The sequence below is a fragment of the Triturus cristatus genome, chromosome 7 (assembly GCF_964204655.1).
Source record: "Triturus cristatus chromosome 7, aTriCri1.1, whole genome shotgun sequence".
Lineage (NCBI taxonomy): Eukaryota > Metazoa > Chordata > Amphibia > Caudata > Salamandridae > Triturus > Triturus cristatus.
Window position 1 is genome coordinate 1,003,625,634 of NC_140590.1, and position 26,990 is coordinate 1,003,652,623.

Below are 26,990 nucleotides of genomic sequence, written 5' to 3' on the forward strand. Positions count from 1 at the left end.
AAGATACAGTAGATTTATACATCTCTTGTTTCTCTCTCTACGTTGCGTTTTCCAATACAAAACAACATAAGTTCTTTTTGACTATACTGAAGAACGCTGACTGGAGATTCAATGGATACGTTCTCACCAATTTCCTTGAAAAAGCCTCTAACATATGCCAGATAGGGAATCTTGTCATATTAACACAGGGCAAGGCAGTCATTTATCAGATCTCTTGTGAATTTTGTTCCAGCCTTGATCCAAATATTATACCACCCCACTAGAGCGCAAAGGTCTCTAGTGTGCTCAAGGAAAGTAATACCCAATTCCCTACGGACATTATATGATGATACTGAGTGGAGAACTGCAAGAAGTTTGCACAGAAAAGAGTTTTCTAATTTTTGCTTGTTTCGGCACCCCGCCATATCCCACAGGACAGCCCCATATGTGGCCATTGAAATACACTCTTGTACATCTGTACCATTTCACGGATGGGTTTATTACCAATTTTAGTGGCAAATCTAAACAATGTCTCTATGGTCCTTTTAAATTTGAGATTGCTTAAATCTAACTGGGGTCCCAAATGTCCACATCTTGAAAAAAGCACATCTAGATAGAAGTTTTGAACCTCCTCCAATCTATGGTCCCTCACAGTGTGAACTTTCTTCTTCGCCTGTCCCCTCCCACATACCGTGATAAAAGTTTTTGCCAAGTTTAGTTTGAAATCTTTCTGCTCCATATAAGCAACAAAACCGTTAATCAATTTTTTAAGTCCATTTGCGGTCCTAGATAATAGGACCGCATCATCAGCATTAAGGAGCACGTGTAGGTCAAGGTCCTATTCTAGGCACATCAATTGCAGCTTTCTGTCTAGCCCATGTATAGTAAGAGAGAATGGAAGTGGGGCTAAGATGCATCCTTGCCTAAATCCTGGTATCCAAATCCTGTCGAACACGCTCCCTCTCGTCCATATCTCACACAAGTCGTTAGTGAGGTATACATATGGGACAAAAATGATACTATGTCCAGAGGGGGGCCCATTCCAACCAACGTTTGTCAAAGTTTATTATGATTAACGAGGTCAAAAGACATACTAAGATCTGCAAAACAAAGGTGTATTTCACCCTTCTTGGCTACAGTGTATTTAGAGATAAAAGGCTGGAGGTTAATGAATTGTTCTAGTGTGCCTATATCTTCCCTGATGTGCCTATATCTTCCCTGAAACCATACTGGGAGTCTGTCAAAATGGGATTATCAACTTGCCTGGAGTCTAACCTCTCCAGAATGATTCTCACCAACATTTTTGCTAAGGACTACAGGAGCGATATTGGTCTATAGCACTTAGTACCCCCCCCCCCCCATCACCTTTTTAAAAATGGGGACAATTATGGAATCAGTCCAGGTGGGTGGAATAAAAGCTTTTGCTGCAGCATGAAATACCAAAAACAACAGTTGATGGACAGAATGCAGAACAATGTCATACATTCACCCCAGTACAGAGATCTGGGCCTAAATCCATCATTTGTTTGCTCTCCATGCCACTGGAATCAAACAAGGGGTGAAGACTGATTTGCATATGGCTGGGTTCAAACTGGAACGGAATGGTGAGCAAAAAAACGATGGATTTAGGCCCAGATCTCTGTACTGGGGTGAATATATGACATTGAAATGTACAGACAGGCATCGATATATTTGGAAAAAGTACTCTCCACTACCGCAAGATCCCAGTCTTCACACTGCTGGACCCATGGTTAACTCGGAAATCAGCGGTCTTTGGACCGCCAGCACCATGGGCTGCTGGCGAAGGCAGATGCAGTTCTACGCCAGTCTGACCGCCAAACTCGTTATAAGGCCCTTATTCTGTATAAAGCACTTTTCCGTTTTTGTTATTTTCTGGAAGAAATAGTTGCTATATTAGTTTTTTCCTATTCAGTGTCCAGAAGGAAACAACATTTCGAGGTACCATAAATGATTTATATCTAATACAATTCAAAAAGAACATCCATTGTGATGGAAGAAGAGCTATATCTGAGGTGAAACTGAAAAAAACTAAATAACCTGCATAACTCAATACTGCATTATTATACAGGGCAAGAAGTAATAAAAACAAGCATTTGAAATGCAATAGGTCTCGCATTTACGTGAGTTTAAGTTATTGGCATTGTAAATAACAATGCCTTTTTTTTTTTTTAAACGGAAACAAAAATAAAAGGCATTGTCATTGGCAATGTCAATAGCTCAAACTCACGTAAATGCGAGACCTATTGCATTGCAAATGCTTGTTGCTACACAGGGCCTCATAACGAGTGCCTTGGAAAATGGGCTCGTAACTCCAGCCCCAATAAAGTTACTGATTCCAAGTGTACAGGTAACTCCTGATGGTGGGGTACCGGCTCATCACGAGTGGATCACTGAGGTCTTAGCAGTTATTTCGATCAAGTTTTTCTCATCCAAACGAGGAATAACAGACTGATATTGGTGCTTTTCAGGCAACATTTTCTTAAACCAGTATTTACCTAGCATTTTCTCCTGTAAATTTCATCAAGGGTGAAATTCAACTTGGGAAAATTGCATCATTACCAATAAAGTTGTGATTTTAATCCCTGTACAAACACGTTCTTGTGCATGGATTGGCAAAACTTAGACCACTCAGAATGAGCAAAATATGCTGAAAGGCTTCGGGTTCTAACATATCTTGTGTATACTGACTGATATACAAGGTGTTTTCTTTTCAGTGTGATCCAGCGAGCAGCAGACTCGAGCATTGTCAAACAAAATGCAAAGAGTAGAAAACGTTTGTCATTATTAATTTGTGATGTTACTTTGTGTAGTTCCACAGCTGTTATGGTAGTTCCATTGACTTTTTGCAGGATCTTTTGATGCTCAATGGCAGCAACCTAGCAGTGTTGGAATGGGGTCCTAATGTAAGCGAGAGTATCCCCCCTCTGCCTGACTGGCTGGCAAAAGACATCCCTAGATGGAGTTTAGTGAGACTCTCACACCTGTACGTCTGGGTGCGCCTTCTGCTCTATTGCTACCACGTTCGCAGACGTCACGCCGTTAGATAAAACGCTAAGAGTTAAGCACACAGGGGTAACCCTATAACCCAAGGAACCTGGGCCTCATAAATATATCTGAACAATGGTTCCGTAGGGAAAACTATTATTTACAATTAAGACAAATCAATTAAACATAAACACAGCATTCGATGATCTAGCAAGCAATTAATCTTAAAGAATGAATAATAGTTCAAAAAACGTAACAATTTATTTTTTTAGTATTTCATCTGAATTTCAAATCATTCATTAACTCCTTTAGATATGTACAAAAATGAAACAGGCTGTATATACAATAATATTTGCAAAACAACGACGCAGTGACAAAGTGAATAAGGTGACTCAGTGTGATAGTGAGAAAGTGAATATTTACAATGTTATGTGCGTGATTATCAATAAAATACACAGAAAGTTTTTTTACACAAAAAGTCCTCAGCTGAATTATGGAAAGGAAATAACCCTTGTATGGCACAAGTCCTGATTTATCTGTATATACAAGGAATTCCAATTAGTGCAGGACTGTGGATTATTGATAATCACGCACATAACATTGTAAATATTCACTTTCTCACTATCACACTGAGTCACCTTATTCACTTTGTCACTGCGTCGTTGTTTACTTACTTACTTGCAACCATAGCCCTTACTTAACAGTAAGGGCTATGGTTGCATCAGTAGCACCCCAAGGCCCGAGTCCTTTCTAACCCATAGACACAGTACACTGTGCCACGCCATTCTGCCCTGCACTTACTCTCCCACCCAGCATAACATAACATCATTCTCTCCTAGCAGCTCATGATCCTGAATGTCTATCTTTTAACGGACTGGGGTCTGTACCCTGCATCCCTAACAGACTATACAGAGGCACATGCCTAGGTGGGCCCAAGAATAATATGGGCTCCAGTATAACAGCCCTCTATGCAACTTAGTGTTTGGCCTTGCACTCTGATCGCCACCACCTCAAGCTTGGTTAATGCTAAGGCAGGGCCATCTGGATCCAAGGGGCACTCATCCTTGGAACCCTGATACCTCTGACCTCCCAGAAGTCAGAGCACCCAGAGAAACGAAAGGCGGTGCATCATTTCCCCCCAATTTGATTTCCTCAAACTCCACCTCTGGATCTCGCCCCAGAGGCAAATTTATCAATTGGGGTGATGCATCTGTCTGCAGTCTGAGTAGAGAGGGACGAAGCAATGCTCTTCCACCTCTGGGACTCTCCTGGACCTAGAAATCCTCTAACCGTCTGAATTTAATTTTAATCATCTGACAGGCTCAACTTTTGTCTATCGACACTCATGCACTCACACACCCTGTTGTTTCCATCAGTCTCTGCCTTTTTCATTGCCTTTCTCTTTCTTCTTACCTCTCTCTTATTAACCAGCATACCGGCTGCCTAAAAAGGATGCCTCCGTTAGGAAAGTGCTACAGTGCCATCTAAAAAGTTAAATAACCTACAACAACCAATGCCCTGATATTCATTAATTCAGTTTATACTTTTATTATTATCCGTTATTTATGTATGGCCTTGAGCCTAATTATACGAGTGCTGTAAGGTTTGTATATGTGTGACTGAAGAAGGTATTTCATTCTCTTGTACATTTCTCCCACAGGCAAATCCAAATAGGCCTCATTGAAGCATTCTCCAGCACTCCTAGAATGTATTTAAATGACTTTGGTTTTGGGGATTAAATAGTTTTAATCGAATAGCTTCAGCTGTCCAAATTTAAAAGTAACAAAATCTGCATTCAAAACAGTATTGACTGCCCGGTAACTCGCACAACCTATTCTTGAGCTTTCATCGAACCTTCAGCAGCACTCTACAGCCGACAAAAACGCCAAACACAATCATCCCATCCTCACCTACAGATGGTAAAACTGAAACATTAACTCAAGCCAGACTACCTCAAGATTCTAAGCACACCATGGCTCCAAAGTCCTATGGTTGCGAAAGCACGGCCAAATGACGCACTGTTGTGCACCAGACCCCAGAAACCTGCAGATAATATTAGCACAAGCATTGGAAATGCAATAGGTCTCGCATTTGTTGGAGCTGGAGCTATTGGTATTGTAAATGGCAATGTTTTGTACTTTGAAAAAGGTCTTGTGTTTGTTGGAGCTATTCACATTGTAAATGGCAATGTTTTTTATTTATCCTTAGGGTTCTATATAGCACGAACTTAACAGCCTCAGTTGTGAATTTCGATTCATCAAAGTTTTGTGAGCCCTGACATTTGCACAAGTAAAGTGCTAACAGTATAAATATGGGCACTGTTTAATAAACGAAGCCACTGCAATACAAGAGCAAAGGTGACCGAGTGACTGCTTCTGGGTTTACGGAGTTGCTTACACTCACTGCCCGTTAAAGCTAGCTAGCCCGCTACTATGAGTTTATCAAACTTAATGCTATGTTTTCTTAGGTTATGTTATGCTATGCTATGTTTTGTGAATGCTATGCTATGTTTTGTGTATGCTATGCTATGTTTTGTTATGCTATGCTTTGTTTTGTTATGCTATGCTATGTTTTGTTATGCTATGTTTTGTTTTGCTATGTTTTGTTGTGTTTTGCTATGCTATGTATTGTTTTGTTAGACTATGCTATGTTTTGTTAGGCTATGCTATGTTTTGTTATGCTATGGTATGTTTTGTTATGTTATGCTTTGTTATGCTATGTTTTGTTTTGCTATGCTATGCTATGTTTTGTTCTGTTCTGTTATGCTATGCTATGTTTTGTCGTGTTTTGTTATGCTATGTTTTGTTATGCTATGTTTTGTTTAGCTATGCTTTGTTATGCTATGCTATGTTTTGTTATGCTATGTTTGGTTATGCTATGCGTCGTTATGCTATGTTTTGTTATGTTCTGTTATGCTATGCTGTTTTGTTGTGTTGTGTTATGCTATGCTTTGTTACGCTATGTTTTGTTTTGCTATGCTATGCTATGTTTTGTTCTGTTCTGTTATGCTATGCTATGTTTTGTCGTGTTTTGTTATGCTATGTTTTGTTATGCTATGTTTTGTTTAGCTATGCTTTGTTATGCTATGCTATGTTTTGTTATGCTATGTTTGGTTATGCTATGTTTGGTTATGCTATGCGTCGTTATGCTATGTTTTGTTATGCTATGCTATGTATTGTTTTGTTATGCTATGCTACGTTTTGTTGTGTTTTGTTATGCTTTGTTATGCTATGTTTTGTTATGTTATTTTTTGTTATGCTATGCTGTGTTTTGTTATGCTATGCTTTGTGATGCTATGCTATGTTTTGTTGTGTTTTGTTATGCTATGCTTTGTTATACTATGTTTTGTTTTGCTATGCTAGGTTTTGTTGTGTTTTGTTATGCTATGCTTTGTTATGCTATGCTGTGATTTGTTGTGTTGTGTTAAGCTATGCTATGTTGTGTTTTGCTATGCTATGCTTTGTTATGCTATGCTATGTTTTGTTATGCTATGCTATGCTTTTTTATGCTATGTTATTCCATGTTTTTTATGCTATGCTATGTTTTGTTTAGTTATGCTATGTTATGTTTTGTTGTGTTGTGTTTTGTTATGCTATGCTATGTTTTGCTATGCTATGTTTTGTTGTTTTTTGTTATGCTATGCTTTGTTTTGTTATGCTGTTTTGTTTTGCTATGCTATGTTTTGTTATGCTATGCTTTGTTATGCTATGCTGTGATTTGTTGTGTTGTCTTATGCTATGCTATGTTTTGTTGTGTTTTGCTATGCTATGCTATGTTTTGTTATGCTATGCTTTTTTATGCTATGTTTTGTTTTGATATGCTATGCTATTCTATGTTTTTTATGCTAAGCTATGTTTTGTTTAGCTATGCTATGTTTTGTTGTGTTTTGTTATGCTATGCTATGTTTGTTGTGTTTTGTTATGCTATGTTTTGCTATGCTAGGTTTTGTTATGCTATGCTATGTTTGTTGTGTTTTGTTATGCTATGTTATGTTTTGTTGTGTTGTGTTTTGTTATGCTATGCTATGTTTTGTTATGCTATGCTATGTTTTGTTATGCTATGCTATGTTTTGTTGTGTTTTGCTATGCTATGCTTTGTTATGCTATGCTATGTTTTGCGATGCTATGCTATGTTTTGTTGTGTTTTGTTATACTATGCTTTGTTTTGTTATGCTGTTTTGTTTTGCTATGCTTTGTTATGCTATGCTGTGATTTGTTGTGTTATGCTATGCTTTGTTGTGTTTTGCTATGCTATGCTTTGTTATGCTATGCTATGTTTTGTTATGCTATGCTATGCTTTGTTATGCTATGTTTTCTTTTGATATGCTACGCTATTCTATGTTTTTTTATGCTATGCTGTGTTTTGTTGTGTTTTGTTGTTTTTTGTTATGCTATGCTATGTTTTGTTATGCTATGTTATGTTTTGTTATGCTTTGTTATGCTATGTATTGTTTTGTTATGCCATTTTTGTTATGCTATGCTGTTTTGTTGTGTTTTGTTATGCTATGCCATTTTGTATTTAGTTATGCTACGTTTTGTTTTGTTATGTTATGCTATGTTTTGTTATGCTATATTTTGTTATGCTATGCTATGTTGTGTTTTGTTATGCTATGCTATGCTATGTTTTGTTATGCTATGCTGTTTTGTTGTGTTTTGTTATGCTATGCTTTGTTTTGTTATGCTATGTTTTGGTATGCTATGCTATGTTTTGTTGTGTTTTGTTATGCTATGTTTTGTTTTGCTATGCTATGTTTTGTTATGCTATGCGTTGTTATGCTATGCGTTGTTATGCTATGTTTTATGCTATGCTATGTTTTGTTTAGTTATGCTATGCTATGTTTTGTTGTATTTTGTTATGCTATGCTATGTTATGCTATGCTTTGTTATGCTATGCTATGTTTTGTTTTGTTATGGCATTTTTTGTTATGCAATGCTGTTTTGTTCTGTTTTGTTATGCTATGCTATTTTGTGTTTAGTTATGCTACGTTTTGTTGTGTTTTGTTATGTTATGCTATGTTTTGTTATGCTATATTTTGTTATGCTATGCTATGTTGTGTTTTGTTATGCTATGCTATGTTTTATGCTATGCTGTTTTGTTGTGTTTTGTTATGCTATGTTTTGTGATGCTATGCTATGTTTTGTTGTGTTTTGTTATGCTATGTTTTGTTTTGCTATGCTATGCTTTGTTATGCTATGCTATGTTTTGTTATGCTATGCTACGTTTTGTTGTGTTTTGTTTTGCAATGCTTTGCTATGTTTTGTTGTGCTATTTGTTGTTGAGTTTTGTTATGCTATGCTATTTTTTCTTATGCTATGCTATGTTTTGTTATGCTATGTTTTGTTGTATTTTGTTATGCTATGTTTTGTTATGCTATGTTATGTTTTGTTTTGTTATGCTATGCTATGCTTTGTTATGCTATGCTATGTTTTGTTTTGTTATGGCATTTTTTGTTATGCAATGCTGTTTTGTTCTGTTTTGTTATGCTATGCTATTTTGTGTTTAGTTATGCTACGTTTTGTTGTGTTTTGTTATGTTATGCTGTTTTGTTATGCTATATTTTGTTATGCTATGTTGTGTTTTGTTATGCTATGCTATGTTTTATGCTATGCTGTTTTGTTGTGTTTTGTTATGCTATGCTTTGTTTTGTTATGCTATGTTTTGTGATGCTATGCTATGTTTTGTTATGCTATGTTTTGTTTTGCTATGCTTTGTTATGCTATGCTATGTTTTGTTATGCTATGCTACGTTTTGTTGTGTTTTGTTATGCAATGCTTTGCTATGTTTTGTTATGCTATTTGTTGTTGAGTTTTGTTATGCTATGCTATTTTTTCTTATGCTATGCTATGTTTTGTTATGCTATGCTATGTTTTGTTATGCTATGCTTTGTTATGCTATGCTATGTTTTGTTTTGATACTTTTGTTATGTTATGCTATTTTTTGTAGTGTTTTTTTATGCTATACTCTTTTGTTATGCTATGCTATGTTTTGTTGTGTTTTGCTATGCTAGGCTTTGTTTTGTTATGCTATGCTATGTTTTGTGATGCTATGCTATGTTTTGTTATGTTATGCTATACTATGTTATGTTATGCTATACTATGTTATGTTTTGTTATGCTATGTTATGATTTGTTATGTTATGTTAGGCGAGGCTATGTTTTTTATGTTATGTTTTGTTAAGTTATGGTATGCTATGCAATGGTTGTGTTTTGCTATGCTAGGCTTTGTTTTGTTATGCTATGTTTTGTGATGCTATGCTATGTTTTGTTATGTTTTGTTATGCTATACTATGTTATGTTATGCTATACTATGTTATGTTATGCTATACTATGTTATGTTATGTTTTGTTATGCTATGTTATGATTTGTTATGTTATGTTATGTTAGGCGAGGCTATGTTTTTTATGTTATGTTATGTTTTGTTAAGTTATGGTATGCTATGCAATGGTTGTGTTTTGCTATGCTAGGCTTTGTTTTGTTATGCTATGCTATGTTTTGTGATGCTATGCTATGTTATGTTTTGTTATGCTATACTATGTTATGTTATGCTATACTATGTTATGCTATACTATGTTATGTTTTGTTATGCTATGTTATGATTTGTTATGTTATGTTATGTTAGGCGAGGCTATGTTTTTTTATGTTATGTTATGTTTTGTTAAGTTATGGTATGCTATGCAATGGTTGTGGTTTGCTATGCTAGGCTTTGTTTTGTTATGCTATGCTTTGTGATGCTATGTTTTGTTATGCTATGCTTTGTTTTGTTATGCTATACTATGTTATGTTTTGTTATGCTATGCTTTGTTATGCTATGCTATGTATTGTTTTGTTATGCCATTTTTTGTCATGCTATGCTGTTTTGTTGTGTTTTGTTATGCTATGCTATTTTGTGTTTAGTTATGCTACGTTTTGTTTTGTTATGTTATGCTATGTTTTGTTATGCTATATTTTGTTATGCTATGTTGTGTTTTGTTATGCTATGCTATGTTTTGTTATGCTATGCTGTTTTGTTGTGTTTTGTTATGCTATGCTTTGTTTTGTTATGCTATGTTTTGGTATGCTATGCTATGTTTTGTGATGCTATGCTATGTTTTGTTGTGTTTTGTTATGCTATGTTTTGTTTTGCTATACTATGCTTTGTTATGCTATGCGTTGTTATGCTATGTTTTGTTAGGTTTTATGCTATGCTATGTTTTGTTTAGTTATGCTATGCTATGTTTTGTTGTATTTTGTTATGCTATGTTTTGTTATGCTATGTTATGTTTTGTTTTGCTATGCTATGCTTTGTTATGCTATGTTTTGTTTTGTTATGACATTTTTTGTTATGCAATGCTGTTTTGTTCTGTTTTGTTATGCTATGCTATTTTGTGTTTAGTTATGCTACGTTTTGTTATGTTATGCTATGTTTTGTTATGCTATATTTTGTTATGCTATGCTATGTTGTGTTTTGTTATGCTATGCTATGTTTTATGCTATGCTGTTTTGTTGTGTTTTGTTATGCTATGCTTTGTTTTGTTATGCTATGTTTTGTTATGCTATGTTTTGTGATGCTATGCTATGTTTTGTTGTGTTTTGTTATGCTATGTTTTGTTTTGTTTTGCTATGCTATGTTTTGTTATGCTATGCTATGTTTTGTTATGCTACGTTTTGTTGTGTTTTGTTATGCAATGCTTTGCTATGTTTTGTTATGCTATGTGTTGTTGAGTTTTGTTATGCTATGCTATTTTTTCTTATGCTATGCTTTGTTTTGTTATGCTATGCTTTGTTTTGTTATGATATGCTTTGTTATGCTATGTTTTGTTTTGATACTTTTGTTATGTTATGCTATTTTTTGTAGTGTTTTTTTATGCTATACTGTTTTGTTATGCTATGCTATGTTTTGTTGTGTTTTGCTATGCTAGGCTTTGTTTTGTTATGCTATGCTATGTTTTGTGATGCCAAGCTATGTTTTGTTATGTTTTGTTATGCTATACTATGTTATGTTATGTTATGCTATACTATGTTATGTTATGCTATACTATGCTATGTTTTGTTATGCTATATTTTGTTATGCTATGCTATGTTGTGTTTTGTTATGCTATGCTATGCTATGTTTTGTTATGCTATGCTGTTTTGTTGTGTTTTGTTATGCTATGCTTTGTTTTGTTAGGCTATGTTTTGGTATGCTATGCTATGTTTTGTTGTGTTTTGTTATGCTATGTTTTGTTTTGCTATGCTATGTTTTGTTATGCTATGCGTTGTTATGCTATGTTTTATGCTATGCTATGTTTTGTTTAGTTATGCTATGCTATGTTTTGATGTATTTTGTTATGCTATGCTATGTTATGCTATGCTTTGTTATGCTATGCTATGTTTTGTTTTGTTATGGCATTTTTTGTTATGCAATGCTGTTTTGTTCTGTTTTGTTATGCTATGCTATTTTGTGTTTAGTTATGCTACGTTTTGTTGTGTTTTGTTATGTTATGCTATGTTTTGTTATGCTATATTTTGTTATGCTATGCTATGTTGTGTTTTGTTATGCTATGCTATGTTTTATGCTATGCTGTTTTGTTGTGTTTTGTTATGCTATGCTTTGTTTTGTTATGCTATGTTTTGTGATGCTATGCTATGTTTTGTTATGCTATGTTTTGTTTTGCTATGCTATGCTTTGTTATGCTATGCTATGTTTTGTTATGCTATGCTACGTTTTGTTGTGTTTTGTTTTGCAATGCTTTGCTATGTTTTGTTATGCTATTTGTTGTTGAGTTTTGTTATGCTATGCTATTTTTTCTTATGCTATGCTATGTTTTGTTATGCTATGTTTTGTTGTATTTTGTTATGCTATGTTTTGTTATGCTATGTTATGTTTTGTTTTGTTATGCTATGCTATGCTTTGTTATGCTATGCTATGTTTTGTTTTGTTATGGCATTTTTTGTTATGCAATGCTGTTTTGTTCTGTTTTGTTATGCTATGCTATTTTGTGTTTAGTTATGCTACGTTTTGTTGTGTTTTGTTATGTTATGCTGTTTTGTTATGCTATATTTTGTTATGCTATGTTGTGTTTTGTTATGCTATGTTTTATGCTATGCTGTTTTGTTGTGTTTTGTTATGCTATGCTTTGTTTTGTTATGCTATGTTTTGTGATGCTATGCTATGTTTTGTTATGCTATGTTTTGTTTTGCTATGCTTTGTTATGCTATGCTATGTTTTGTTATGCTATGCTACGTTTTGTTGTGTTTTGTTATGCAATGCTTTGCTATGTTTTGTTATGCTATTTGTTGTTGAGTTTTGTTATGCTATGCTATTTTTTCTTATGCTATGTTTTGTTATGCTATGCTATGTTTTGTTATGCTATGCTTTGTTATGCTATGCTGTTTTGTTTTGATACTTTTGTTATGTTATGCTATTTTTTGTAGTGTTTTTTTATGCTATACTCTTTTGTTATGCTATGCTATGTTTTGTTGTGTTTTGCTATGCTAGGCTTTGTTTTGTTATGCTATGCTATGTTTTGTGATGCTATGCTATGTTTTGTTATGTTATGCTATACTATGTTATGTTATGCTATACTATGTTATGTTTTGTTATGCTATGTTATGATTTGTTATGTTATGTTAGGCGAGGCTATGTTTTTTATGTTATGTTATGTTTTGTTAAGTTATGGTATGCTATGCAATGGTTGTGTTTTGCTATGCTAGGCTTTGTTTTGTTATGCTATGCTATGTTTTGTGATGCTATGCTATGTTATGTTTTGTTATGCTATACTATGTTATGTTATGCTATACTATGTTATGCTATACTATGTTATGTTTTGTTATGCTATGTTATGATTTGTTATGTTATGTTATGTTATGTTAGGCGAGGCTATGTTTTTTATGTTATGTTATGTTTTGTTAAGTTATGGTATGCTATGCAATGGTTGTGTTTTGCTATGCTAGGCTTTGTTTTGTTATGCTATGCTTTGTGATGCTATGCTATGTTTAGTTATGCTATGCTTTGTTTTGTTATGCTATACTATGTTATGTTTTGTTATGCTATGCTTTGTTATGCTATGCTATGTATTGTTTTGTTATGCCATTTTTTGTCATGCTATGCTGTTTTGTTGTGTTTTGTTATGCTATGCTATTTTGTGTTTAGTTATGCTACGTTTTGTTTTGTTATGTTATGCTATGTTTTGTTATGCTATATTTTGTTATGCTATGTTGTGTTTTGTTATGCTATGCTATGTTTTGTTATGCTATGCTGTTTTGTTGTGTTTTGTTATGCTATGCTTTGTTTTGTTATGCTATGTTTTGGTATGCTATGCTATGTTTTGTGATGCTATGCTATGTTTTGTTGTGTTTTGTTATGCTATGTTTTGTTTTGCTATACTATGCTTTGTTATGCTATGCGTTGTTATGCTATGTTTTGTTAGGTTTTATGCTATGCTATGTTTTGTTATGCTATGCTATGTTTTGTTGTATTTTGTTATGCTATGTTTTGTTATGCTATGTTATGTTTTGTTTTGCTATGCTATGCTTTGTTATGCTATGCTATGTTTTGTTTTGACATTTTTTGTTTTGCAATGCTGTTTTGTTCTGTTTTGTTATGCTATGCTATTTTGTGTTTAGTTATGCTACGTTTTGTTGTGTTTTGTTATGTTATGCTATGTTTTGTTATGCTATATTTTGTTATGCTATGCTATGTTTTGTTGTGTTTTGTTATGCTACGTTTTGTTGTGTTTTGTTATGCAATGCTTTGCTATGTTTTGTTATGCTATGTGTTGTTGAGTTTTGTTATGCTATGCTATTTTTTCTTATGCTATGCTATGTTTTGTTATGCTATGCTTTGTTTTGTTATGATATGCTTTGTTATGCTATGTTTTGTTTTGATACTTTTGTTATGTTATGCTATTTTTTGTAGTGTTTTTTTATGCTATACTGTTTTGTTATGCTATGCTATGTTTTGTTGTGTTTTGCTATGCTAGGCTTTGTTTTGTTATGCTATGCTATGTTTTGTGATGCCAAGCTATGTTTTGTTATGTTTTGTTATGCTATACTATGTTATGTTATGTTATGCTATACTATGTTATGTTATGCTATACTATGTTTTGTTTTGTTATGCTATGTTATGATTTGTTATGTTATGTTATGTTAGGCGAGGCTATGTTTTTTATGTTATGTTAAGTTATGGTATGCTATGCAATGGTTGTGTTTTGCTATGCTAGGCTTTTTTTTGTTATGCTATGCTATGTTTTGTGATGCTATGGTATGTTTTGTTATGCTATACTATGTTATGTTATGCTATACTATGTTATGTTTTGTTATGCTATGTTATGATTTGTTATGTTATGTTATGTTAGGCGAGGCTATGTTTTGTTATGTTATGTTTTGTTAAGTTATGGTATGCTATGCAATGGTTGTGTTTTGCTATGCTAGGCTTTGTTTTGTTATGCTATGCTATGTTTTGTGATGCTATGCTATGTTTTGTTATGTTTTGTTATGCTATGCTTTGTTTTGTTATGCTATACTATGTTATGTTATGCTATACTATGTTATGTTTTGTTATGCTATGATTTGTTATGTTATGTTATGTTATGCGAGGCTATGTTTTGTTATGTTATGTTTTGTTAAGTTATGGTATGCTATGCAATGGTATGCAACGCTAGGCTATGTTTTATTATGTTATGTAATGGTATGTTTTGTTATGTTAGGCTATGTTCTGTTATGTTATGCTGTTATTTTATGTTAGGCTAGGCTATGTTTTGTTATGTTATGCTATGCTATGGTGTATTAAACTACTGTGGATTTTATAACATCCAAAAGCTGATGAATGGAGCGGGCTTGCACGTCTTTGGGCTTGTGCGCCCTCCTCTCCCTCCCCCACCACAGTACTTTGCATTTTGCCCTGTGTCTGTGTTTAGTTATGCTACGTTTTGTTGTGTTTTGTTATGTTATGCTATGTTTTGTTATGCTATATTTTGTTATGCTATGCTATGTTGTGTTATGCTATGCTATGTTTTATGCTATGCTGTTTTGTTGTGTTTTTTATGCTATACTATTTTTTGTTATGCTATGCTATGTTTTGTTGTGTTTTTTATGCTATACTATTTTTTGTTATGCTATGCTATGTTTTGTTGTGTTTTGCTATGCTAGGCTTTGTTTTGTTATGCTATGCTATGTTTTGTGATGCTATGCTATGTTTTGTGATGCTATGCTATGTTTTGTTATGTTTTGTTATGCTATGCTATGCTATCAGTGGAAGCAAAGCGTGAAGGCGATACACTGAGGACAAATGAGTGTGTGGCAAAGGAGCAGAGAGTGATGTAAAGTTAACTAAGGACAACATAGGAGGAAGGGAGAGATGGAGAAACATGATGCAAGCGTGGATGTATAGTCATGAGCGAGGAAACATGAAAATCTGCTGCGGGCTGACAAACACAGGTGCTGAAGACAAAGTTGAATGGAAGCACAAGCCATTATCCTTACCTTTTGTCTGATGTGCCTTTCACATTTATTTACATGCGTTAGAGGACAGCGCTGTAGATTATATGAAATGAAAGTACAAGCGATAATCCTTCACGCTTGGCTGCATGCTGTTAGTTGAAGATGGGTAAGACTTCCCTTGAAATCGGAACAAGCGCTATGAATCAAGGCTCAGCAAAATAAAAGAAAATCAAAGGCGGTAAAAGGCTTGAAAAGTTTGTAGCGGCGAAAGTGAAAGTAACCGAGCAGAGCATCAAAGGGCTGGGTGAGAAGGGAGGGGGGAATGCAAGGGTCAAAGCGGCTAAAATGAAAGAAAGCTATAGAGAAGGGAGGGGGGAGTGGGAGCAGCTGTGCACGTGCATGTGATCGTGCACTCAAGGTTTAGGCCAGCCAAAACTGTGGGTAGCACTTTGAAAATCCCACATACAAAATGTCTCTTCGAGCCTTTGGCTCGCGAGACCTAATGAAGCATGTTATTCACATATGTCCCAATTAATACTTTTAATAACGTTATTAATTCTAGGGACATTTACTATTTATGTTGACCCAGTGGTTCTAAACATTGTAGCTAGATTTGCTCCTGAAAACTTGTAGATAAACCAATTTTACCCAGTCTTTTAAAGATTTCTTTTACCATTGACTACTAGGTTCTTTAACACTGGACACAAGATGTGCAAGTCACTTATGCTGATGAACTGTCCTTTATTTAAATTTCATGATCTGAAATACACCAGCAACTTTGGATAAGTGAGGATTTTCTATTCAAATCAATTAAAATGTGGCTTTATACAAATGTGGATACTTTTTATATCTTGAATCCCCAGAAATAGCCCCCAGATGGGCGATTTGTGCATGTGAATCAACTTGTAGTAGATCTTTAGGTATTGTGAAGAGGTAATTGTTTTAAACTGAATATTTTGTGTACACGGTCATAGTGACATATGTCATAAATCTCAATAGAGATCAAGCCTAACTATAATACAGTATACAAAAACAGGTTGTCCATCTTACTTGTGGGTACCCAGATTGTTAACTAAGTGCATGTATATTCTTTACAATTCTTGAATCCTTAAAAAATATTCAGCCCTCGTAGAAACAGAATTTAAGTAATTGCTCACATGCATTATTAGTATATTATATGCTGGATACCAAAGCACCCTAAGTTTGCACTACACCTTGAAACTACAAAACGGCGAGTCCCCAATAGTTTATTAAAATAAATACTTACCTATAAGAATTGAAAAGTGCCACTCATGGAACAGTTCTGCACCCATTACCATGGGAAAGCAAATTAAAATTACTGCACAATATCTCACCCATTACACAATTCCTTACTGTTTACTTTTTAGGGTTTCACTTCTTGTAAAATTAAAGTCGTGGTGTTTGGAAAATATTCGAAGAAAGTGTGCTTAAAGTGGAGACTGGGCAGCAATAACATAGCAACAGAAAGAGCATGCCATTATGTAGGAGCGTGGCTAAATGATAAAGGAAAGGCAAACTTGCATCTGGCTAAGACGCAAGCCAAAATACAAGCCACCATCTACGCACTGTGCAAGCTACGAGGCAAATTACACAGCCCTACAACAGAACCTATACGGAGAGTGACAAAATCTAAATTGTTTGTCGCTGCTGGGTATGCATCACCAGGAAAGATGGAAAAGATCATGGAAAAAGCCCAGTGCCTGTGCTATAAAAGGCTTTTAGGGTTCCACAAATACATATGAAATGCCTTGATTAGTCTTGAGTATGGCCTGGTACAACAAAAATACAAATATAGGAGCACCCTGGTAACATTTTGGTTTAAGACACTAAAAGACCAGAAATGATCCTTTAAGGAGGTACTGAGAACGATATTCGAAGGGGGATCGAACCCATGGCAAAAGTACTGTCTGGAGACAGTGGCTGAGTTGGGTCTATCCAAAGCGTGCTGGTCCCTAGAGGAACTAAATTATTCAGCAATAAAGAAGGCGCTAAACAACCAAATCACCCAGATATCAAGGAATGAAGAGAAAGCCAGATTCAAGGATATCCGAGGGTTGATAGGCCTAATGAAAGCATATGAGGCACACAAAATCCAGCTATACATGAACAAGTCTCCAGGACAGAAGTGCTTGAAAGAAATTCAATGGGCGCGCTTAGTTCCACTGGCAATAAAGGATCTGAACCCAAGCTGAAAATCCCTGAGTAACATAACCAGATGTAGGCTGTGTAAATACAGTGTAGAATCGTTGGTACAGCTAATATGTTGCTGCCCTGCCCTACTCCAACACCGTTGTAAATTGTTAAAACCAACGTTTTTAAGGCATGGGATCAGAAAATGCGCTGATGCAGTGGCCTTGCTCCAGTCCTGCACAGTGTCCCCGGACTGGGCAAAATTTGGCAAATTCATGAACATGGCTCAAAGGGACCTAATTGAAAACATTACAGATGCAAACTGTGTAGCTGCAACTGGAGTGATACCTGTCGGCACAGAAGGGGACGAACAGTGAGGCTCCCTCTCCAGAGAAAGGACCACGAGGGGCCCTTGAAAACTGTAAAGCATCAAGTAGAATCTTTTCCCCATAGTCAATGATTATATAAGAGACCTGGATATTTTAATCATAATTTTATCCTACGTATTTTAGGGCATAACCCCATTTCACAAATGGTCTGTGACCTGTTTTAATGTTATGTTTGATACACAATTTGATATATAAATAACAATGGTGTGAGACATTTTTTAAACTTTAATTTTGATACTGTATCGCAATTTTGCAATGATTTTACATAATTATGCAAATAAATTCATTAATTCATTCATTCACTTCTTGGGAGCGCTTTTTTCCAGACTGATATGGGATACAATGGAAAATGCAGATTATAATACAGTAATACATGGAAACGTAACAAATCGATTGTGCATTTCAACTTGTGATGTAAAGCAGTTTAAACGAGAAATGCCCATACCAAGTATGAAAGCTGCTACGTAGTTGGATATCTGTCCCATTCCCACTATGAGGAAGAACACAGAAAACATTTCCCAGCTTGTTGAGAAGACCTGGATGAAGCTGAAGCCAGTCTGAACTGCCATAGTAGCAAAGAGCACCAGCTTCCTGCCAAACCTTTCACATAAATGAAGAAAGAGAAGAAAAAACAATGTTTTATTGATAAGCATAAGGAACGTCACGGTCTATCAATACAGCACAATGTCAAAATGTATGCAAGACGACAGTGTCAAGTTAGGGCATGATTTGGAGTCTGGCTGACAGACAGCCTGCTTTCCTGCTGGAAGAAACTGCTGCCTCGTGCTCCTTCATCTGATTCGCTTGCCACAAACTTGCAGAAATTGCGCTCCAGTCCATCGTGCTAACAGTGCACAATCTACCAGCCAAAACCGAAATATTCTGTAGCACTACCGGAAGGGGGAAGGGTCTCAAACTCTTAAACACACCACATATGACTCAAATACAACACGTATGTTCTTCATGCAGAGCTCTGCTACTTCTTTGCGCTAGATCTGCACTCCACCATTGAAAATGAAACATGGGCCTCACCTTTTACATCACAAGATTGTATGAGGGAACTGGGAACATTTGATTATGAGGGACGCAGCGGTACAAGTACCTGTCACTTACTGTGCAGGACATAGAAATTATATAGGGAAACTCAGCTCCGAATTATTACTAGACTATCTTTAACCTCAATTGAAGCACTCATAAACGAGCATGAACATAGCAGTGTTGCCACTGATGATAAACAGAGTAGTAGTGTTTATGTTAACCCCAGTATGCTACACCCACCTCATGAACCTACACATGATGCAAGAGTTCAGTTGCACATTTGGTACGGTTGGATGTGTTTTTCTCCGTGGTCAGTTTTCTCGGATTCTTAGCAATTTTTGATGTACTACATATTTGATCGAAGGTTATCAATTTATTGGAATTTGAGATCAATACTGCAGATTTTGAACCAGCTCATCAGGACTTTATAGCAATTATTGGCGTAAATGTGAGGAACTGGCAGTATTTGGTAGATGGGTGCCGCCAATTTCAAGACGGCTATATTCGGTGTATAGGCAAATTCTGGTAAAAATAGAACTTCTGCAACAAAACTAGTGCCACCTTTATTTCACTCGGCATTACATCAAGCTAAGCAATAAAAAAGTGACACTCACTGAATGACGATCCTGGTACTGTCTAACTTTTTAACAAATATAATTTGCTATGGGTGCCTGTAAAGACAGAATGGGGCCTTTATTGAATACAAGGATCTGTCTTCATGTCTGGCCTTACCTTTCCGGACCGTGCCCCACAAACCTTCAGCCATTCACATAAATTGCTCTTTTGTAAACTGATTATAATCTATAGGTCAGATGAAGACTAGGGATGCTTATTACGAATTTGAAAAAGAATGAGGCAATAAGAGTTACAGAGATACGAAAAGGTAAACTCTTAATCATACATTCAATCCTCCAAAAATCTCAACTGGAACGAAGGAACAAACATTTAAGCTAATGTGATAGAGCCAGCCTAGACTGGGCACAACCTCTGGACATTTCAAAGCAGTGCTTGGCTAAGTTATGGAACGGCCATAGAATAGACATTCATGAAATAATGATCTGTTAAGTCAATTAACATTGCATCCAATACAGCTCGAATGATATGATCCAGTAATAGGATAATAGGCTGAGAAGGCTGACTTACCAGTGGACTGCTCCCATTCCGGCACCGGTACGCCTGGTAGCTGCTGCCCCCCGTTGCTGCTGCTTACCCTGTGGTCAGGCGTTTGAGGCCCTTCTACACCCACAGTCTCCCACCTGCGCCTTATCCCAGGTGGTCTAGTGGTAGAGCATCACTGCTCTGCTGCTGGGCTGCACTTCTCTCTCTCTCTCTCTCTTTTTCTGCTTTTGCCTTTTTTCAGCTTTCAACCTTTTTTCTGTCCTTTTGTACACTTTTCCTTTGCTCCTTGTTTCGCCGCCCTTGCGATCCCCTGCGGGCCTGCCCCACTCCAGTGAGTCTTTCCCAAACCCGCGTTTCCCACCTCCCAGATGTCCAGACCCCCTGCACACTACTTAATGGCTGCCGCTGTGCCACCGCCGCGCCAAAGGCAAGCCCACCTGCACCCATCTCCGCCTGGACCGCGTCCATCACCACAGACCGTGATTCTTGGACCTCCTACCGATACAAAGCTAGCACCCTCCTCACCCTCAGCACAGGATGCCATGCAACCTGCCACCTCGCATCACCGAAGGACACCTAACCACCCTTCTCCTGCCGAAACTGCAGCTACACCTTCGCCCAAATCCACACGCCAGCTCCTCTCGCCACCCAGCCAACCAACAGCGCACCCCACCCGCTTAGCTATATCCTCCTCAACACATGCTCCCTCCAAAATCCCGCCACAGAAATCTGGGACCTTCTTGACGCCGCCTCCCCCGACATTGCCTTCTTCACAGAAACTTGGACTAACCCTAGCTCTGGCCCAGACATCGCTACTGCCATCCCCAACAGCTACAAAATCACTCACATGGACCGTGCCACCGACTCGGAGAATGCATCGCCATCATCCACAAGAACACCCTCCGTCTGACCACTCACTCTGGTGACCCAACCACAACTATGGAACACCTCCACTTCCAATTCGAGACCAACCCCAACACCACCCTCTGCGGTACCCATTCCTACAGGCCTACCGGCGCCCACCCATCCTTCACCAACGCCATTGTCGAACTCATCCCACCCCAGGCTCTCGCATCCACCGATTACATCCTACTCGGTGACCTCAACTTGCACCTGGATAACCCCAGCAGACGCTAACACCCAAGCACGCAACCTCCACCTAGGGTTTTCCAACTGCCCCCACACTCTGGCACCCCTCAAGAAGGCACCTGGCAAGCAACACTGCAAGACAAGAAAGCCAGCTGGATCACTCCCACCTTCCAGAAGTCCAAAAGCACCTGTAGACAACTCGAGAAGAGATGGGGGGGACAGCAAAACCCTGGAAACCAAAAGCAATCTTCAAAACCAGTCAATGAACACCACCTCCTCCTCATAACCACAAAGAAAATGGCCCTCCAAGACATAATCAATGCCAATGCACACAACAATAAAGAACTCTTTGCCATCGTCAAGAGGTTTGCCAGGCCCAACAGCAAAACCACAGACGTCCCACCCTCCTAAGACCTTTTCAACAAACTCATCACCTTCTACCACCATAAGATCAGGCAGATCTAAAACAGCTTTGACACCAAAGACCCTCCCACCATGCCAGACACCACACGCAACCACCCTGCACCCCAACAGATCCTGCTCAATTTAACTCCACTCACCACAGATGACACACTCAAGACCAGAAGAGCATCCACTCCGGAGCACCCTTAGACCTTTGTCCTTATCACATCTTCTATAGAGCAACCACCTCCATTGCCCCCGAGCTTTGCCGCACCATCAACTACTCCATCGAGACCGCCAACTTCCCCAATGACTGGAAACACGCCGAGATCAACTCCCTGCATCCGTTGTCCCGACAGACCTAAAGAATTTCAGCCCCATCTCTCTGCTGCCCTTCTCAGCCAAGGTCATTGAGAAGGCCATCAACGCCCAACTCTCCGAATTCTTCAAAGAGAACCACGTCCTGGACATCTCTCAATCTGGCTTCCGAAGCAACACCAGCACCAAGACCGCACTCCTCGCCGCCGCCAATGACATCCGCTCCCACCTCAACCAAGGTGAAACCACAGGCCTCTTCCTTCGGTACCTCTTGGCTGCCTTCGATACCGTCTCCCACTGCACCCTAATCACGAGACTCCACAACGCCGGCATCCGCGACACGGCCCTGGACTGGATCCACTCCTTTACTGGACAAACACAGCGAGTCAGACTACGTCCGTTCCTCTCAGAACCTACAGAGATCAGCTGAGAAGTACCCAGGGCTCCTCCTTGAGCAACCACCCTCTTCAATGTCTACATGGCCCCCCTCGCTGCTCGCTGCTTTCATCAGGAACCATGGAGTCAAGATCGTGTCCTACGCCGGCGACACCCAGCTGATCCTCTCCCTCACCAACTAACCCACAGCCACGAGAATCAAATTCCACAGCAGGATATAGGCTGTTGCCACCTGGATGAAAGGAAGCTGCCTCAAGCTCAACAACTCGGCAAGACCGAATTTCTTATACTGGGACCCACCCCATCAGCCTGGGATGACTTCTGGTACCACACTGCACTGGGAACCCTCCCACCCCCATGGACCACGCACGTAACCTCAGCATCATACTGGACTCCTCACTAACAATGAACCACCAAATCAACGCCTTATCCTCATCTTGCTTCCACACTCTCTGCCATGTTCAAAAGACATTCAGATGGGTCCCCACAGAATCCATAAAGACAGTTTTCTATGTAGTCATCACCAATGTACTCTACCCCGGCATCACACAAACTCCTCAGGAAACTATAGAACGTTCAAAACGCTGCAGCCAGACTGGTCCTCAACATACCCCGCCGCAGCCATATCACCGAACACCTTTGAGATCTCGACTGGCTCCCAGTCAACAAAAGAATCACCTTCAAACTCCTCTAACATGCCTTTAAAGCTCCCCACAACGCAGGACCAGTATATCTGAACCACCACCTCTCATTCCACGTACCCGCCAGACACCTTCGCTCTGCCCAACTGGCCCTGGCCACCATCCCACAGATCCACAAGACCAGAACCAGTGGTAGATCCTTCTCCCACCTTGCCGCCAAGACCTCAAACACCCTACCTCTTCACCTCAGGCAATCCCTATCGCAGACCCAATTCAGGAAGGATCTCAAGACCTGGCTCTTCGACTGAACCCATGCACCCAAACGGATTAGCAGCCCCCCCCGCGCCTTGAGACCCTTACAGTTGAGTAGCGGCACTATTTTAACCCGATTGATTGAAAAAGTTGGAGACCCTATGTGCTTTCAAAAGGAGAACGACTGAGGACCGTGTTCATGCACCGGAAGTCTGATGCACCGGAAGTCTGAACAACTGGATCATTCTAGCCCTTTGGAAGTGTTAGTGACGTTCAATTTCTTTGAGTAATGATGACAAAGAAATCCAGCAGATGCTTTTCCTATTGATCACAGTTACAGTGTCCAGGTCCTGAACGCAGATTCTACATGATATACGGGACACACAACTTAGTTTTCAAATATAAGTCAGGAACGTGAGACGTGAACAACAAGGTCGAAAAGAGAAGCAATGAATACAAAAATGTTTCAGTGCATCACCTTGGGGTGGCTAAGTTGCGCACTGATGATCTAAAGCTGTGGCATGAAGGTCCCAAATTGAGGCAAGTCCCATGCTGTTCACGTCTGAGAATTAGAGGGGATTGCACTGTCACGAAGAAGGTCTGGAGATGAGGTCTCCAAAGGAGTTAGGGGCGGCGCCATACATAAAAAAAAAACAAAACATCGTGCCAGCCTGCCTCAAGCGCTCCTCCCGAGCAGCCCTGCCTGCAGATCACATAATCTCCCTGTGCCTGAATGTGCCCTTGTGTAACGTAACCAGAGCTCATGTAAAGCGCTCAGATACCTTCAGCTAGAGTTCGCGCTATAGAAATCTACATAAAAACACAAGACAATCATGGGATGCTGGAAAAAAACATCGGTCTAGCCTCCCTGGTCATCCCGACTCGGATAGTCTGATTTTAAGAGAAGAAGCTCTTTCAATCCCTGCCGCGAACGAAAGTAACAGGCAAAGATTCCTTGCGCCATCTAAATGTAACAAGCGCTTATAGAAAACGGCCCTGGCGAGCGTCGCAAACAGGAAGGGGAGTGGCCGCCTACAATAATAAACAAGTGGGAAGGGTGGGTGGGGGGAGTGCGGCCGAAAGCAGGGACACGCAGCGTTTACCTTGTGGGAGCGAGCGCAATAATCACAAACAGATGTCGCCAAAGATCGCTCCCGCAAGGGAAACACCAAACGTGCACGCGTTGCAATTGAAAGCAATGCAAAGCGTGCACGTTTTGGGGCAAAAAAGCTGATCGATTCCAAGAGGTCTCCTCCTACGGCTGGTAGGCGAGACCTAAAAACAACCTAAGCTGGGGCCCTAGTTGGATCTGTGAGGCATTTAGTCATTAAAAGTGTCATTGGCTTTTCTAAATGTGAAGACTGGTTCTTTCACCGCTTCTTTCAAAACATTTTCCACAGCCTACATTACCACTATAAAAAGCCACAACTCGAGTGGAATTGGTCTAGTGGAGGCTTTAATTATGGTACATTATCGTGCAATAGATCTTCCATTTCTTGACTTTGGGTTGAGTAATCGAAGAGAAGGCTCCTTGTGTTTACTTAATTCTGCATAAGCAACACTTACCAAACTGTCAGTCAGTCAAATGTTGGCATCTTGTAATAATTGCATGCTTGAGGTGCCGAGCTCGATGTATGGTTTCTTTAGCGAAACTAAAGTGTTAACTAGTAGTGTTGCTTCCATCTCCAGTATTTTATAGGTATACAAGTGATCAGTGCTGCACAGTCTTTCAGTTTTGGTGCATGGGGAACAAAAATGTAGGCATCCCTATGGCCTTCAACTAAAGATCCTAATTTGGAAAGGTGGGTGGCATCATTGTTCTCTGGCCCAAAGTGGCTTGTATCTTGGTAAAGGCAAGGAATATTTTATGAACATCAAGACAACAGACAAGTAAGACTGATTCAGGAGTGACCTATGAAGTCCTGAGGAGCAAACACAGAGTTAGCAAGCAACTGTAGCTGATATTGCCCTTTAAGCTTGTCTAACTATACACTTATCAGTTAGAGTCCCATCAATTGCATCCTGTATGGGTAAACGAGAACTGCAATATCTATTACCTCCACTCAGGTAGTTTACATTTGATACTGCGCAACCCAACAATCAGTACTTTTTCCACACATTTTTATTGTCTCGTTTTAGGGATACATGCTTTAATTTCAGAAATATGCTTAACGCTTAGTTTGCTAATGCTGCCTTACTCTCCAACACTATCCTAATGTCTGTCCACTTTATTATCAAGAACTATGTTTCTTTTGTCTGTAAACTACTTGTTCCACATTGGTCTTTAACATGTGCTGAATTTTGGTTGTGCTCATTCTCTAGCACAGACTACAACTAGGTCCTGACTGTTCTATCTTATTCTGGGCTAAATGTGTCAGTTGTTCTTCTCTTCACTTCACAATTGTTTGATAAGATGTTCATGTTTTGAGTATCATGTACAATGACACTTTACACCCCACCTTATTTTAATTCGCCTATCTCTGCATATCTTATTCGCCAGACGGCCTGCTTTACCAGTCACAGCCGCTTCATCCGCGATCCACTACGATTTTCCCAATGTCTCTCACAGACATCCCCTGTTAGGAAGCGGCCCTGGCATACATCTGATATTCCCGGGAGTTCAGGGGGACCTCCTGTGGAAATCTGGAATCATTTCTGTTAGCATAAGCTGAAGCCATCTTGGTTGTGGCATCCATTTTGTTGGTTTTGTAATTCCCCCATCCTCTGCTGCTCGTCTTTTTCCCTGCCTGTGCTGTCTATTTTAGTTGACTTCCTGACTCAGCTAAAAGCAATATGCATGCTAAGAGTTTGTAGCTGCCAGAACACCTGGTCTCAGACTGAACTGTCAATCTCTTAGTGCTGCCATAAGCACTCCTGCTCCCCCTCCCACTTTGCTGACTACGTGATTTTCCATCTGCCTAGGTTTGTCGGTAACTATTCCTGTGTAGGCCTGTATCTTCTATTTGTACCCACATGCTTACCAGTGCAGAAAAAGCTGTATATAAGGGCAGTGTTCTGTGACTTCAATGTACTACCTCAGGCAGCACTTGAGAGTGCTGTGTGGACGTAGTCCCACTCATGAGTGATTAATAAACTTGTTATTTGAATTCCAGCTTCAGTGCCAATCTCTATTTTGTTGGTCTAAGGACCTGTGGACAGTGAAGGGTGGCCCCTGCACCGGTGTGCTCATTAAAAGGCACATTTCCACACTTCAGTTATTTGTTCTCTACTTCTCCCTAGCCCCTTCTTCCCTTTCCTAGTGGGATGTCTAGCCCTACAAAGATGCCTATGACTGCCAAAGGCCTGTTTAGAGCCCCTAGACCAAGAGTCTCATCAGCGAAACAGGAGTATGCCCAATGCCATCTATGAAAGTTGCATCCTTGAACGCCAAGGGGTTGAACTACTCTGTTAAAAAAGAAAACATTCTAGACCACTGCAAGTAGCTTGTTGGTGACTTAGTACTTCTCCAAGAGACCAAGATAAGCTTTAAAGAAGCCCTGTTAATGAGGGAAGGATGGGTGTCAGATGTGACAAGTTCTGAGGCTGGTGGGACAAAAATGGGGCTGCTACTCTTCTGGAAGAAATCTGGTTTAAATATAATCGCATCTGAGCACGATACAAATGGGAGATGGCTACTTACTAGGCTAAACAATGGGGCTGATGATCTAATGTTATGAAATATATGCTTCCAACGTAGACAACCCTAGTTTTTGGCATACCCTTAATAAAAAACGAGCAGGCATCCCACAGGGATCCAAAACAATAGTATGGGGAGATTTTAACCTTACATTGAATCCCATTTTAGATCGACAA

The 26,990-nt window shown here is 38.8% G+C and overlaps 1 protein-coding gene across 2 annotated transcripts in view; it reads right to left on the reverse strand.

Annotated features, from left to right (window-relative positions):
- LOC146810995 (organic cation/carnitine transporter 2-like) overlaps nucleotides 1-26,990 on the reverse strand; it is a 596,936-nt gene that overhangs the window by 341,307 nt on the left and 228,639 nt on the right. The window contains exon 3 of one of the 2 annotated variants that reach the window (XM_085618045.1): nucleotides 18,368-18,522. The exons of the other annotated variant lie outside the window; for it this stretch is intronic. Coding sequence (XP_085474171.1) covers nucleotides 18,368-18,522 — 155 coding nt within the window. The remainder of the gene's footprint in view (nucleotides 1-18,367; nucleotides 18,523-26,990) is intronic. 2 annotated transcript variants of the gene reach the window in all.